Consider the following 15,307-nt stretch of genomic DNA (forward strand, 5'->3'; position numbering starts at 1 on the left):
ACGTTTTTTTTTTTTTTTTTTTTTTTTATAAAAGTAAAGGATAATATAATGAATACCTTGAAGCTACCATGTTAGCAGTTTGTTGCATTTTCTTCTGTGAAATAAATAAAATGTTACAGAGTTAGAACCCTGTTTGTCCCCCTTCCCAGAGGGACCAGATCCGGTGTGTATTTGCCAGGCTACGTTTACATATCTTTGACATATTTCTTACTCATCCATAGTTCTGTCTGGCTTTTGTTTGTTTGTTTATGTTTGAGAGAGAGAAAAAGAGAACAAGCACACGTGCGAGCGGGGGAGGGGCAGAGAGAGAGGGAGACACAGAATCCGAAGCAGGATCCAGGCTCTGAGCTGTCAGCACAGAGCCCGACGCGGGGCTTGAAATCACAGACCGCGAGACCATGACCTGAGCCAAAGTCAGATGCTTAACCGACTGAGCCACCCAGGCGCCCCTGCCTGGCTTGTTTTTTAAAGATGACATGGGCGTGTGCATTATCCCGTTTCTTATTTCTTGTTTTATATTTTGACACCTCCCCGTAATTGATTCAGCTGGATTGGGTCACGTCTGGGGCCTGGCCTTGCCCCACGTGTGTGTCTGGGGATGTGCCCTGTGAACTCTCCCTCCTGTGCCAGGGTGCAGCGCTCACTCCCTTGACACCTTATTCCTGTGTTCCCAAAGCAGGGTCACCTGGACTTCCTGGGTCTTGAGATTTACCTGGGCTGTTCAGTCAGGTGGATCTTCATCTGTCCCCCAGACATAGTGACGATCTCGCAGGAAGCCTTCAGGAATCTGTTCTTACCTGTGTGCACATGATTCTTAGCCAGTTGGGAACCACTGCTCAGACCTTACAGCTTGCATCTGTGGTCGTACCTACAGTGACCTGAGCACAGTTCCTTCCGTGCCGTCTGTGCCCCAGGGGCAGTGTCTTCTCAGCGTCTGGACTTTCCTGGTCCCTGGCACGAGTGTGGCCCATAGTAGGAGGCTCACTTCATGTGACCTGGATGGAGCGGCTGCTGCTCCCTATGCAGCTGCAGAGCCCCGGGCTTTCACGTCCTCTCAGCTGTTCCTTAAGAGTTCCTCCTCCCCAGGGTCCTCCCCACAGACATCCTTGTTTGCACACCAGTCCGTCACCTCCCTGCCAGAGATCTCCCGGAACCTGGCCGAATCCATCACCCCCCGCTCTCTGCTGCTGCCGGTGTCCTGGCCCGCCTCCTGGTGTTGGGATCCCTTTCTTGGTCCTGTTTCTGACCCTGAGCTTGAGCTTGATCTTCCTGCCTGGTTCCCCCCTCTCCCGCCCCGGCCAGACAGGCTCCCCGAGAGTGGAGGCGGGGTTGTAGGTCAAGTGGTGCCCAGTCCGGGTGCCCTCCCTGAGCAGCGTGTGGCCTGTCAGGGGCACACGGCACCCCTGATGGCACGCGTGTCTCTCGTGCACTCCAGGCCGACTTTCACTGCTGGATGTGTGGGAAGAACTGCAACAGTGAGAAGCAGTGGCAAGGCCACATCTCCTCGGAGAAGCACAAGGAGAAGGTGTTCCACACCGAGGACGACCAGTATTGCTGGCAGCACCGCTTTCCGACAGGGTATTTTAGTGTTTGCGATAGGTACGTAGCGCCCCCCCGCGGGGACGGCGGGTCTCACGCCGCTTTCCTGGCCATTACGTCGTCGTTAGGCCAGGTCGTTGGGTCGGCGCGCGGGGATCACCCGGGGGTGGAGTCCTCCAACACTGGATGCTCGGATCGGGGCTCAAAGTGGTGGTTGCTCCTTGGACGCTCGTTCGCTCTTCTGTGGTCATGCGACAAGAGTCACTGGTCTGCTGATGCGGGTCCGAAGTGTCTTGAGATAACGGAAGAGAGAAGTACGTGTGTTCGCATTTGCCCCAACCCCCTTCCCGTCGTCACGGGCGGGTCGCTAAGCACAACCTGCCCTGTAGCTGGCGTGTGTGAGTGCTGAAACTGCCTTTGAATGACTGACTGTTCAAGTGCACGTGTGGAACTTAGGTCAGAGGAGAACGTGACTCTCGCTCCTTTGTTTTCAGTGGACCTAGAACATCTTTTAGCCACCAGCCACGATTTTGAATTGCTCCTCATATTGTTAAATCACTCTTCATATTTAGTTTCCCCGTTTAGATGCACGTGATACCCCACACCATGGAAGGTGTCTTTTCCTCGCTGCCAGTTCAGATTTCCTTCCACTGCATCAGGAAGGACTGTAGTCTTTTCCGCCCCATCAATCGGTATTTCTCATTAATACGTTTAAAAGTACTAATTTTTCCATTGTGGATGTCAAGGCTGTGTCATAGTCACTCCCGTAGGGTTAAGGTTTTGAACTAAGGGGTTTTTTTGCTGGTGAAGCAGGTGCTCCTCAGGTTTGTGTGAATCACTTGCGGGCACTCACCGCGCTGACTTGCCCCGCAGGTATATGAACGGCACCTGCACAGAAGGAAGCGGCTGTAAGTTTGCACACGGCAACGCCGAGCTCCACGAGTGGGAAGAGCGGAGGGACGCCCTAAAGATGAAGCTCAACAAAGCAAGAAAAGATCACTTAATCGCCCCAAATGATAATGACTTTGGAAAATATAGTTTTTTGTTTAAAGATTTAAACTAATATGCTGGCTTTTATGTATGTTACCTAATCAGAGCATCGACCAGAAAAAATGGAAAGTGTTCTCAGGCACGTGGCAGAGAAGCCGCAGACTTTCTGCTTGTATTGGCGTCTATCGTACCTCCTGAGCAGCAACCCACAGTAGGTAGGAAAACGGGCTGTTTGACAGGTCTGGCCATGCTCTCGTGGCACCATTGGCATCGCATGGCGAAGTGACCGCTACCCGGTTGCCATCTGTTGAACAGACTTTTGGATGAAGCGTGTTGGGGAAGAGGATGAGGTTGTGTCTAAGACGACTCCTTGAGTTGGTCCTTTGGATCAGAACCACGGCGGTGAGAGAGTAGACACTAGGGCCAGAATACATGATGGATGAAATTCTTCACAGGTTTGAAACGGAACGACTTTGTTTAATATAATAAAGTTTGCTACTTATCTGTACGTAGGTTGCTAAAAAGGATTTTCTTAACTCAGATTTTAAGCCAAATAACCATTTAACACTAGTACATGTTAAATGGGGTATTTTTCTGTATTTGTATGTTTCACTATAATAAGGGAACTAAGGATAATGTGCATTGAGAATATTTTGAAAAATAATCAGTCGACTCAAATTTTATTTCTTGGTCTTTTGCTGTTTAAACGATGATTTTGAAAGATTACACTTGTACTGTTGGTATTGTGTAGTGTATGGACCAATATTGCCTGTAATAAACATTTTATATATAGAGGTCTTTCATTTTTCACTGTCATCCTTTGCCCACAAAGAATTATTGAAACTGGGACCTAACGTCACAAGGTTTGATTTTTCTCAACACTTTTATTTAAGCAGTTAGTGGCAGGATGCAAATTAGACACGAAAGCGACTGTTCACTCTGTCCTGCGCTCCCCCAGATTTGGCGTGAGAAGCAGCTTCTCTGGTTCAGGGACGTGTGAACCCTTGTGGGGCTCTTCTTTGTTTCATTCAGGTGTGGGCTGTGGGCTTCTACAGATGACTGGCATTGTCGGTTGCTGGAGAGCACCGAAGGCATGGTCAGGACGGCCAGCAGAGACAGAGACAGAGCTAAGCTGTCCTGTGGGACCCTGACCTGCTTCCGAGGCTGAGACCCAGCGAGCGAGAAGAGAAGGGCCGACAGTCGGGCTTGGGGGCTGCTACATCCTGAGGGTATTACCAGTGCTGAGTCCTTGCTGGGGACGGGGGTCAGGGGGCGCGGTGGACGGACTTGGAAGACAGAGATCTGCTGGGCTGTGATGTAACCAGCCTCCAAACGGTTGGGCAAAGCCACTCCCTCGTGACAGCCTTGACTAAGCGGGTTTAGGGGGTAACAGAGAAGGGTCTTTTTTCTGCATGTGAGTCCAACCAGGGTGGAGAGGAAGGCACGGTTGGTGGTGGTGAGACGAGACAAATAGAGCATTTAGAAGAACCAGAGGCTGCAGATGGACAAGCAAGCCCCCCATGACTTCTTCAAGGACAGACTGATTTCCCTCCATGTGTGACAAGGCAGTTGGGACCCACTTGACTTGGTGGATGTGTCAGGAGTGCCTCTTATTTGCCAAATAGATGATCTGCTACAAGTGACCTTTTCTGGAGAGTAGACCAGTAGTGTAAGTTTTGTACAAGATCTCTCTAGGCAGAAGGCCTTCACTCCGTTTTTTCTTTGTACTAGCTTCCCATCTCCTTTTTTCAGGGAGAGTAGCAGGTGTTCAAAAGTTGTCTCTGGTGTTCTGCTTCGGTTTACAGATTAAAAAGTTGGTTGTCTTGGGCCGCCTGGGTGGCTCAGTGGTTAAGCGTCTGACTCCTGATTTCCTCTCAGGTCATAATCTCCTGGTGGTGAGATTGAGCCCCGAGTCGGGCTCTGCACTGGGCTGGAGCCTGCTTAAGATTCTCTTCCTCTACCTGTCTCCCACTTACGTGCACATGGGCTCTCCCTCCCTCTCTTAAAAAAAAAAAAAAAGAAAAAGAAAAAAAGTTGGTTGTCATCGTGTTCAGAATCCAGGCTAGAAACTTAAAGTTTGAGATCCTGTGAGTGGCCAAGATGAGAATGAAAACACTCTTCAGTTGGCCTTGAGAGATTAGAATTTAGACTTCCTGTGGGTGTTTGTTGCAAGGAAAGAACGCTAATTTCTGGAAAGCCAATTCTGGGGTCTTGACACAAAGTCTCCAGGAAGCATAGCCACCACTGCATGGACCACTCAGGCTCAGGGGTCGGCTTCCCTCCCGAAATTCCTGCCAACCTGGACCTCGTCAGGCACATCCTGTTGGCTGGGTAAATGCTTAGAAGCTTTAAAAGCTAATGAGTATACTTGTCTCGGGTTCTAAGAAAGCGTTTATATATGGTATATAATCTCCCTGCCCCCTTCTCCAACTCCACCAACTTGAGTATGGTATAAAAAGTGACCATGAAAACTCACATGCAGGTTGATGTGGACAAGTTAGGGCTGACTTAGCCCTGTAGAGCAGTGCAGCCTGATCCTGACTGCCTGGGATATTCAGAACTGAATTTGTCAGTTTCAGAAGTACATTCTGGTGTCAGAGAAGCAGCCACATGTCTACATAGAGAAAAGGAAATCAATCGCCTTTTTTAATCCAGGGTGGTTTCCTGGCCTATAAGACATCACGTTGTATTGCCACAAGGTATTGTGGGTCTTAAGAGACAACCCACAGGCAGCAAAAGTTCTTTGAACCTTATACAAGGCCTGTGCAAATGACAGGTGTCTTATAGAAGTGTAGGGTAGATTCTGTCCTAGCACCCTACAGTGAATGGGGACCGGGTGACTTTTGACCAGTGTCAAAAGTGTATTAGTAATACACTGTTGAATTCAGATCTACACGGACAAATTGAGGACTAGAAATGGTAAATAAGGTTAATATAAAAAATGTATTCCTAAATACATTTTTCCCCCGGCATCTATAAAAACAAGATTATATAAAACAGTAATAGAACACGGAATTACCGGGTTTGTAATCGAAGAGGTGGAAAAGTAGTAATAGCACAAGAACAGGAAGAGGTAAAAGCTAGTTTGGAGAAGTTTCCAGATCTTCCTGGAATTAAGCTAGTAGAAATCTCAAGTAGAAATTCTGAAATTCTGAAAAAAATGTATACAGCGATCCCCAGAACAACAGCTAAGGATAGAACAACAACAAAAAGGTTTAAAATCATTAAAGGAAGGGCGCCCGGGTGACATTTGACTCTTGATTTTGGCTCAGGTCATCATCACCTCACAGTTCATAGGATGGAGACCAGAGTCTTGGGATTCTCTCTCTCCACCTCTCTCAAAATAAACAAACATTAAAAAAAAAAAAATCATTAAAGGAATTAATATACTAGCAAACATCCACTTAATACAAAAGGAAGAGCGAACAAAAGGAGAGATATAAGACAAATAGTAAAATGGTACATGTAAATAAGTTACCAACGTTTTGGGCCTCAGTGGTGGACACGCTGAATGTCCTGGGCCCCTAGCAAGGTAGCCACTGGTGGCCACATTTTATATCCCTGGAAACCAGACTCAAGGCTCACACAGCTGCCCTGTGGCAGAGGGGAGGTCTCACCCTAACTTCTGGGTCTGAGCCATGCTTTTTGTTTGTTTTTTGCCTGCAATCATAACTGCTTTGTTCCCTCTGCGTTTTATTTGCCTAGTTTGTAGTCATTTACAGAGCTCTACGGCCCCCAGAGCTTTTAATGATTAGTGCCAGATGCAGTTGTCCCTCTCTCTCACGGAAACGACTCCATCCCATCTCATCCCCTGGCTTGTCCTTTATAATCACAAAACGTATTCAGAAAGGACCTAACCTTCAGAGTCAGGGAAGTGTTGAGAGTCAGGAGTGGGTTCCTGGAGCAGTTTCTTGGGGGTGGGGGTGGGGGCTGCCTCTGAGTCTGAATTTCTCACCTAGTAGCTTTGCGGCCTCAGGCAAGTGACTTTTCCAAGCCTCAGTTTTTCTTCCCATCTGTGAAGCTAGTACAGGCGGCACGCACCCTCTCCTAAGGGCTGTGGTGGAAGGGATGATAGTAGGCTTAATTGAGGCAGGTCATGGACACTGGGAGACTACAGTAACTAAAAATAAGACCTCACTATGGGCCTGCCATTTTCCATAAATTCCACTGATCCTCAAAACAACCCTGTCAGAGAGGCACTCCTATTACCCCCATTTTACAGACGTGCAAACCGAGGCCGAGTGACCTCTCCTGCCCGCCTCACTCCCGGGTCCTTGGACACTTCTCATCTCTGCCGGTACTTTCCTTCAATACGGCGGAGATAATGAACGGTACCTATGTCCCCGGAGCCTGTACGGATTCGCGGGCACGAATGCCGTCGTCATTATGGCACCTAAAATGCAGCAGGCCAAGCTGGGAGCCCCGACGGCCGGTGGCTGCCTGCACGCGCCCTGAGCGGATCCCGGTGTGGACTGGAAAGACGCTCGACCCGCGACTGCGCAGACTCCGCGGACGGAGGGCGGGGCCTGTGGGAAGACCGCCGGGCCGCAGGTGGCGCTTGCGGGGAGGCCGTCTGCGCAGGCTCCGCGGGCGAGGGGCGTGGCTCGGTCGGGGGCGGGGCTGTCAGGCGGGGCCGGCGTGCGCGCAGACTCCGTCAGCGGGGGAGGCGGGGTCCGCCGGGAGGTGCCGGCGTCCGCGCAGGCTCCGCGGGCGGGGGCGGAGCCGCCTGCGCGGGGGCGGGCTTCGCGACGGCGGCGGGGCTGACGTGGAGGGTCCGGGTTAGCGGGCGCGGCGAACTGCGGGATTGGGGAGCGACGGGCCGGGCCGGGCCCTGTGGCCCGAAGCGGCGGCGGCGGTATAAAGCCGGCGACAGGGAGCATGTAATGTCGGAATGCGGAGGCCGCGGCGGCGGCAACAGCAGCAGCAGCAGCGACGACGCCGAGGACGAGGGTGGCGGCGGCGGCGGCGGCTCCGCGGGCTCCGGCTCCTTCAGCCCGGCCCCGGCGGGAGCGTCCTCGGCGGGCCGGCTCCGCCGCGGGCTGCGCGGCGCCTCCCTCATGGCGCGCCGGCGGCCCGAGCTGCTCTGCGGGGCCGTGGCGCTCGGCTGCGCGCTGCTCGTCGCCCTCAAGTTTACCTGCAGGTGAGGCGGCCCCGCGTCCCCGGGGCCCCGGCCCGGCGGCGGCGCAGGACCCGCTCCGGGCCCGCAGGGTCGGGGGTCGTCGCGGCCTTCGCGTGCAGCGACGGGCTCGACTCTGCCCAGCCTGCAGCCGAGCCCGCCACCTGGCCCGCCCGCCAGCCAGCCACCGGGAGAGGTCTTCGGGCGCTGCCCGGGGCCCCTTCCTCCCGTTTTAGCAGCGAGGGAAGTGCGCCAGCTTCTGAGCCGCTCGTCACCTGTTGGGGTTTCTTGGGGGTGCACCTGTCACTTCTGCCCAGGCTCTAGGGCCCGCATTTAACACGCATTTTGTTGCCCTTGTGCGTCGAGTGTGATGATTCACAGCTGTTGGAGCCCTTCGAGAATTCGTGCATCCATCGATCTAAAGATTATTTATCCACACGTGCCGTGCGGGGAGCGCTCATCCGGGGGAGCGTTGACGATAAAAAAAATCACACTCTCCTTTCCAGTGGGTGGGACAGGCAGAAAACAACTTCATGTCATTTTGAAGGACTTGTGGAAGTGCTGTGCAGGCAATAATAGAAGGGATACGAGGGTGGGGCAGATTGGCCTTCGCGATGGAGCGACCAGGAAGCTCTTACAGGAAGGAGGAAGGGGCCAGCATTGCGAAGATTTGGGGGAAGAGTGTCGGAGGTAGAGGGAGCGCAAGTGCAAAGCGTGGGCAAGCTGGTGTTTTCCTGGACCTGGAAGGAAAGCTCGAGTAGGCTGGAGCACAGTGAACAGGAAAAATTAAAAGTTTATGTGCTGCTTTTGGGGGAAGGGACGCAGGTACAAATGTTAATTCAAATTTCAGGAGTGTTGGGGGCGTCTGGGTGGCTCAGTCAGTTAAGTATCTGCTTTGGGCTCAAGTCATGACCTCAGGGTTCCTGATTCCTGAGTTGGAGCCCCACATCTGTGCTGACAGCGCAGAGCCTGCCTGGGATTCTCTGTCCCTTTCTCAACCCTCCCCCACTTGGGCACTCGCTCGCTCTCAAAAAAGTAAACTTAAAAAAATAAAATAAGACAAATTTCAGGAGTACTTTTGGTCTCCCAAGTCTTCAGTATTATCTCCCGGGACTTCCATTGTAGAAGTCTCGGTTGCAACTGACTGGCATATTAGCTAAGAGGAAGATTTCCCCTTGGAGCATTTGTACTGAGTATGTTCTGCATAGTATGTGGCCCCCGTTGTCAGAGAGGCGTCAGAGGCTTGGGAATTTTAGTGGAAAGAGAACAGATTATAACCGCCCTTGAACATTTGCCAAGTGCCAGGTGCTATGCTGCACGCTGGGCGAAGGGGGCTGTCCTGTCCATGTTAGTGCCCAGCAGTAGCCTGGCTTGTAGCTACTAAATGCCAGTAGCACGCAGCCCTAGATATGATAACCGGCACTGTCTCCAGACGTTGCCAAGTGTCCCCTGGGGAACAAAATTGCCTCCTCGAGAACTGTAGCGAACATCAGTGCATGTATTCATTCAACGCATAATCTGAGAGCCTGGTCTGGACTCTTTAAATCTCAATCCCCAGTAAAGCCTGGGTATATTTTTATGCTTCCAACTGATAGATGAAGAAATTGAGCTTTGGTCGGGTTACAGACTTGCCCCAAATCACACCCCCCCCCCCCACCCCCCATTAAGTGGCTGATCTGGAATTTGAATCCTTCGTTGTCAGTGCTAGGCTCTTAACCTTGCTCTTCATCACAAGCTGCGCAAAGAAAAATGGATGAAGTATTTTACATCGTGAAGTTACAAGGTGTCACGTGGGTTCAAAGCAGGAAGAGAGGTTCCCCCTTCTCCAGGGTGGGAAGCTTACCGCTTGTTCACCTGTAGAAATAATGCTTAGTGTTTGTTCTGAAAGAACCTGACTTTAAATGGCTAAGAAGGTCCTTTGAGATTTGGGGAAGCAGGAATTGTGTAAATCGAGTTACTGGAGCAGGCAGAGCAAGGTCCCTTCCTGCTTCAGGCTAGGAGGGAGCCGGTGAATGGCTGCCTGCCTGTCCAGCTTTGCTCTGCTGCTGGCAAATCCCGACCGTCATTCAGTAGGCTGAGATTGATTTTGGAGAGTCTCGTTTGAGTGAAGGGTGTCATCATCTATTACATACACCAACATGTCTGGTCCCCTTTTTCTATTTTACTTTTAAGATTTTTGCATTAATGAAGACAGAGGTTTCCGGGAGAGTAGGATTTTAAAAAATTTTATTTTCATTAATAGCTCCAGGCTTAAGATCAGTGACAGCCCTTGTCAGTATTGGTGGCTTAGCTGAGTTCAAACCAGATCACATAGAAAAGGGTTGATTTAAGGGCGCGTGGGTGTCTCAGTCAGTTGAGCGTCCGACTTTGGCTCAGGTCATGATCTCACAGTTTGTGAGCTGGAGACTCACATTGGGCTTGCCCCTGTCCGCGCGGAGCCTGCTTGGGATTCTCTGTACCCCTCTTTCTCTGTCCCTTGCTCGCTGTCTTTCTCAACGTTAAAAAAAAAAAAAAAGGTTGGGCGTTGAAACACAATAATTGTGCATTTTGGGGGGCCTTAAATCTTTTTTTTTAAGAGGAAGAGAGAGAGCACACTTGAACGGGGGAGGGGGGGGAGAGAGAGAGAGAGAGAGAGAGAGAATATCTTAAGCAGGCTCCACCCCATGACCCTGGGATCATGACCTGAGCTGAAACCAAGAATCAGATTCTCAAACCGACTGAGCCCCCTAGGCACCCCTTTAATCTTTATTTACCTGCCTTTCTCTGCAGTGGATCTCCATAGCTTCATCCTGCTCTCTTTCCTTTCACCCTGGTTTTGGAGGGAAAAAAGTTGTGTGTCTGTATCTATATATGTACTTGTGCGTATATTCATTTTGCTTTATTGCATTTTCTAATTTCAAAGCTGCTTCAGATCCTCTTTGGATGGAGGTGTAGGGGTGTGTGTATTTCTTATAACACTTGGGAGCTGCAGCCTGCCTGTTTTGTTTGCAAGCAGCTCTGGAGTCTTGTGTACCTGAGACTACTAGCCTTCAAAGCTGCAGGAAATCTTTGATCTAGATACAGTGTCTCACAAATGTGTAGCGAACTTAAGAGTTAAATGGAAGCTTGTCACCCTTTCTGGTGGAGCAGAGGCAGATGTTTCTCTTCCCTGGTTAATGTTTCCCTTTTGATGGGCCACGTGTTTACCTGGCTGACTTAGTCTAGGACCTGCTCTGAGCACGCGGGGCAGTAATAGTGAGTTCGTCAGTGCCCTTTGTCTGGCTGTCACAGACCTACGTTTTTCCTCAGATTGCGTCATTTCACACTCCGCACCCAGTTTGAATAGTAGAAAAGGACTTCCAAGGAGGGGAACTTGGGGGCTTTTAATAATGTGTCACACACAGGGCGTCCGTCATCTCTTTGCATGACTGCCTGTCATTCGGGTCTCAGCTTAAAAGATGCCCTGTCACCTGCCAAATCACCCTGTTCCATTTTCCACGCAGCCGTGATCTTTTTGTGTGTTGCTTATGTGTTTGGTTGTCGGCGTGTCTCCTTCCTCGAGAAAGTAAGTCCCTTGAGGACGTTATTACGCCCTCTGCTATAGCCTTGGTACCTGTAGTGCAGTTTCTGAAGCATAAACAACATGTGCTTGATGAGCATTTTTTGAATTACTGTGTAAGTGACCGAGTTTTTCAGGTTATAAAGACATTTTGCCTAAGCTCCCTGACTGCTGGGTTGAAAAATTAGTTTGAGTGAGTAAATAGGGGATTTGCTCTTTGGTACTACCACTCCTTTAGGAGATTGATAGTTTTTGGCTAAAATAGGGAAGTAGTAATTTTAAATCTGTCTTCTTAATTCAGGAAGCTAACACCTTCTCGATGCAGAGGAAGGTGTGGGTTCCTTCCCTTGTGCTATATGACCCAAGACTCTTAGAGGAGTCTGGGTCTTGGGTGTTGACACTTTCTATTTTGGTTCTAAATACTTGTCTGTCTGCTGCATGTCTCAGAGCTGGCAGCGCTCCCCTCCTCGTTCTTCCTTCCTGCTCCTCTGCTGTGTTCTGAGAAACCAGATCATCAGGTTCATTTGGACACATATCTTTGAAGTTAGAACATAAGGATGTGGCCCTTAGGATCGTCCCTAGTAAAACACATGGGCCTCTGGTACTTGGGTTCTGAGTGTTCTTCATAATGTCTATCTGTATGGGTTTATATTTAATTTCCTTTTGTGTATGTTCAGGTGAGGTGAGTAGGGTAGGTTTGTTCATTTCACAAATTATTGAACTTCAGAGTACCAGGCGCTATAAATCGTGAGGATCTACCAGTGGAAAAGATAGGGTTCTTGCCCTCATGCAGTTAATGACGTGGTAGAGTAGATAAATAATCGGTAAAAGAAGTAAGTTACTGATTGTGGTGAGGGGTATAAAGACAACGAATAGGGAGCCGAGAGAAGAAGTCAGGTCTCCCGCTTTAGTTGTCAGAGCAAGCCTTGCTGACGAGGGGGCACAGCGGCCAAGCTTTTTTCCTCATCAGCTTCATTGTGGTGTGTGTTACACTCAGTGGAATTACACATGTGACACGTACAGGTTGATGACATAAGTTTAACCACCTCCATGCTTTCAGTTGAGACGCATAAGATTTCCTTCTCCCCAGAAAGTGTCCTTTCTGGAAACGTATAAATGCATTAATGTTGTTCGTATCCTTTAGTGTCTTGCTTCTTTCATTTGGGGTACTTATTTTGAGACTCATCCAATTATAGTATGTTTCAGTTCTTTTTTTTTTTTTCTTTTTAAGTTTTGTTTATTTATTTTTTAGAGAGAGAGCGTGTGTGTGCACGTGTGTGTGAGGGAGAGAACCCCAAGCAGTCTCTGCACTGTCACTCTGGAGCCGGATGCATGGGGCTCGAACCCACAAACTGTGATATCATGGCCTGAGCTGAAGTTGGACACAACCACCTGAGCCACCCAGGCGCCCCTGTTTCAGTTCTTTTATTGCTGAGTAACATTTGATTGTAAGAATATACCTAGTTTTGGTCTCTTACCTAATGAGTTGCTCCAGCTTCCTTATGCATACTATTTAGATAATTTATCTTTTCCCATCCTTATACTTTCACCCTTTGAATTTATGTTTAAAATGTGTGTCTTTTAGATAGCTTACGGTGGGTCTTGCTTCATTATCCAGTCTGGCATTCTCTTCCTCTTAACTGGATGGTTTAGTCCTTTTATGTTTAATGTAATGATTGATATTGTTGGAAGTAAGTCTACTTTCTGGCTATTTGTTTTCCATTTTTGTTCGTTTCTTGATCCTTCTGCTTTTTGGGTTAATTGAGTATTTTCTTGGGTCCCATTTTTATTCTGTGGGTTTCTTGGCTACACCACCATTATGGTTTTATGCCATGTTAGGGCAGATGTGTGAACAGCTCAAGGTGTTCATAGGCTCCTTTCACATGGTGGGATATGCAGCTTCAGCCAAGACCGTTTTTGTCTTGATGGGAAAAGTAGTGGCAGCTCTGTGACTTCAGATCACTCAGTTTTTCCTGTCTCCTCTTGATCTCTCCCTTTTGAGAGCCTCAGGGATTCAGGAAGCCTGGTGTCCAGTTAAAATGGGCTGTTACTTTGTTCATCATTACTAGCCTTGGGATCATGATACTGTGGTGGCTCAGTCAGTTAAGTGTTTGACTTCAGCTCAGGTCATGATCATCATGGTTTGTGAGTTCAGGCCCCGCGTCGGGCTCTATGCTGACAGCTTGGAGCCTGGAGCCTGCTTCAGATTCTGTGTCTCCCTCTCTCTCTCTGCCCCTCCCCCACTCACCCTCTGTCTCTCTCAAGAATAAATAAGCATTAAATAAAAAAAATTTTTTTAAGTTACTTTACCAGAAAAGTGGGTTTATTCAGGAACAGCAGAGAATTGTCATCTGGGACATACAAGCTATGGCAAGCCATAGGCAAGTCCCACATACAAAGGAGAGGAACATTATTTTATGGAGAAGGAGGAAATTGGGAGGGGTTGTTGTGAATGAAAGTAAATTGGAGAGAAGCAAGAGTTCAGGGGGATGACAGTTTTTCATTGGCTCATCGCTGATGAAGTGGTCAGTTTTGGGTAGGAGGTGTTCTATCTTTTCCTCTTGGGGCCCCTATTTCTTTTCCTGTTGAGGATTCTCCTGTTGGAGTCTGTAATTGATCATTTTCCCTGTAATTGACCTGGAGAGGTGCTGGCTCCCCCCATCTGGCCCCCCCAACTCCATTATAGTGATGCTTCCCAATATGTATAACTTCTGCCAGAATGCCCTGGATAAGTACAGGCCAACTCCAGCTAAGAAACTTAATGTCTTCTCAAAGTTCAGTTGATGTAAGAATTTGCCATACAAATCTTAGTAGCGGTAGCCCGCGTGTGCTCCCTCCCCTTAGTTCTGAGCCAGCTCGCTGGTTGTTCTGACGTTGTGGCTCCTGCCACAGAGAGCCGAGGATGGAGTGTTTGGGGTGTGGGAGGGAAGAATATAGGTTATTCCAAGACATCCTCCTTGTCTGCTGCCTTTCCATCCCACATCTGGGGAGACAATATTAGAAAGGCGTTTTCAGCTTATCGTTTATGTCTTGCTTGCTTTCTCTCAGCTAAATATCGCCTTAGCACAGAATATTTTTTACTCCAGGACAATGCTTTGGGAACTCCTTTTCCTTATGCCAGAGATTTGTCTTTTAAGCTCTGTTCTCCTTCCACACGAAGCTGTCCTCAGAAGAAGATAAACTTAGCGATCTTGTCTGTGTTTGCTCTTTTTTAGTCGAGCAAAAGATGTGATAATACCAGCAAAGCCACCTGTCAGCTTTTTCTCCTCGAGGTCTCCGGTTCTTGACCTCTTCCAGGGGCAGCTGGACTACGCAGAGCACGTTCGCCGGGATTCAGAGGTGGTGCTGCTGTTTTTCTACGCTCCGTGGTGTGGACAGTCCATTGCTGCCAGGTCAGAGATTGAGCAAGCAGCGAGTCAGCTGTCGGACCAGGTAATGCTGACGTTGAACCCGAGAATCGAATCGAGTGACCGTGTGCTGGGCAGGTTGTTCCCAGAGAGGCACACGTTGCCCCGCTAGCTGAGTTAGCCCAGGTGAAGGCCCGGAGCCTCGCTTCATCCATCGTGAAGGCTTCTGTAAAGAAACAGGATCTCTGGCTGGGAGGGTCATAGGTGGGTAGCGGCCGGAGAGGAAGCCGAAGGTGCATTTCCCTGTAGCACAGCTCAGTGCTCACCAAAGGGGCCCATGCTGTTTGGTTTCAGTGCTGGAAGACGTAGTTGACTTTCCTTTTGGTATTTGATTAGTTGTTTACCGTAAGACACATTTATGTGTCACGAGTACTATGTAGCAGTATTTAAAAATACTTGAAAAAAAATAAAAATACTTGGACCAGAGAGCCACATGCAACAGATACTTAATGAAGGTCACCTTTGTGCTAGACACGAGGGATATATGGGCCCGTGAGTCCTCTTTGTGGCAGTGGTTTTCAACTCAGTGGGTCCCCGTTGCCATTTATGCAACAAGTATTTTGTGATGTGCCATTTTCTGTCCTGAAAAGGAATTCACAGGTGATAAAATTTCCCTACACATATGATTTCAAGATACTCAATCCAATACACTAATTACCGCATAAAGGTGGGGGAGACCAAAATAATGTATAACTAGACCATGTGTGTTTCCGTATG

General features: G+C 49.1%; 2 protein-coding genes and 1 long non-coding RNA gene across 6 annotated transcripts in view; 2 read left to right on the forward strand and 1 right to left on the reverse strand.

Annotated features, from left to right (window-relative positions):
- ZC3H7A (zinc finger CCCH-type containing 7A) overlaps positions 1-3,321 on the forward strand; it is a 36,197-nt gene extending 32,876 nt beyond the window's left edge. For all 3 annotated transcript variants that reach the window (XM_042970955.1, XM_042970957.1, XM_042970956.1), the window contains exons 22-23: positions 1,436-1,599; positions 2,413-3,321. In XM_042970955.1, the coding sequence (XP_042826889.1) occupies positions 1,436-1,599; positions 2,413-2,602 (354 nt within the window). In that variant the 3' untranslated portion in view covers positions 2,603-3,321. The remainder of the gene's footprint in view (positions 1-1,435; positions 1,600-2,412) is intronic.
- A 77-nt stretch (positions 3,322-3,398) lies between these two features.
- LOC122234508 lies at positions 3,399-6,979 on the reverse strand. Its single transcript, XR_006212272.1, has 3 exons — positions 6,865-6,979; positions 5,006-5,143; positions 3,399-4,530 (listed from the first exon to the last, which is right to left on the reverse strand). It is a non-coding gene; the product is annotated as an uncharacterized LOC122234508 (long non-coding RNA).
- A 293-nt stretch (positions 6,980-7,272) lies between these two features.
- The window catches only part of TXNDC11 (thioredoxin domain containing 11), a 59,943-nt gene continuing 51,908 nt past the window's right edge, over positions 7,273-15,307 (forward strand). Inside the window, exons 1-2 of one of the 2 annotated variants that reach the window (XM_042972425.1) lie at positions 7,273-7,669; positions 14,399-14,615. In XM_042972425.1, coding sequence (XP_042828359.1) covers positions 7,413-7,669; positions 14,399-14,615 — 474 coding nt within the window. In that variant the 5' untranslated portion in view covers positions 7,273-7,412. Of the gene's footprint in view, positions 7,670-14,398; positions 14,616-15,307 lie in introns of those variants that run through there. The other variant, XM_042972426.1, reaches the window with a different exon arrangement.

Source organism: Panthera tigris, chromosome E3 (genome assembly GCF_018350195.1).
Source record: "Panthera tigris isolate Pti1 chromosome E3, P.tigris_Pti1_mat1.1, whole genome shotgun sequence".
NCBI classification, from domain to species: Eukaryota; Metazoa; Chordata; class Mammalia; order Carnivora; family Felidae; genus Panthera; species Panthera tigris.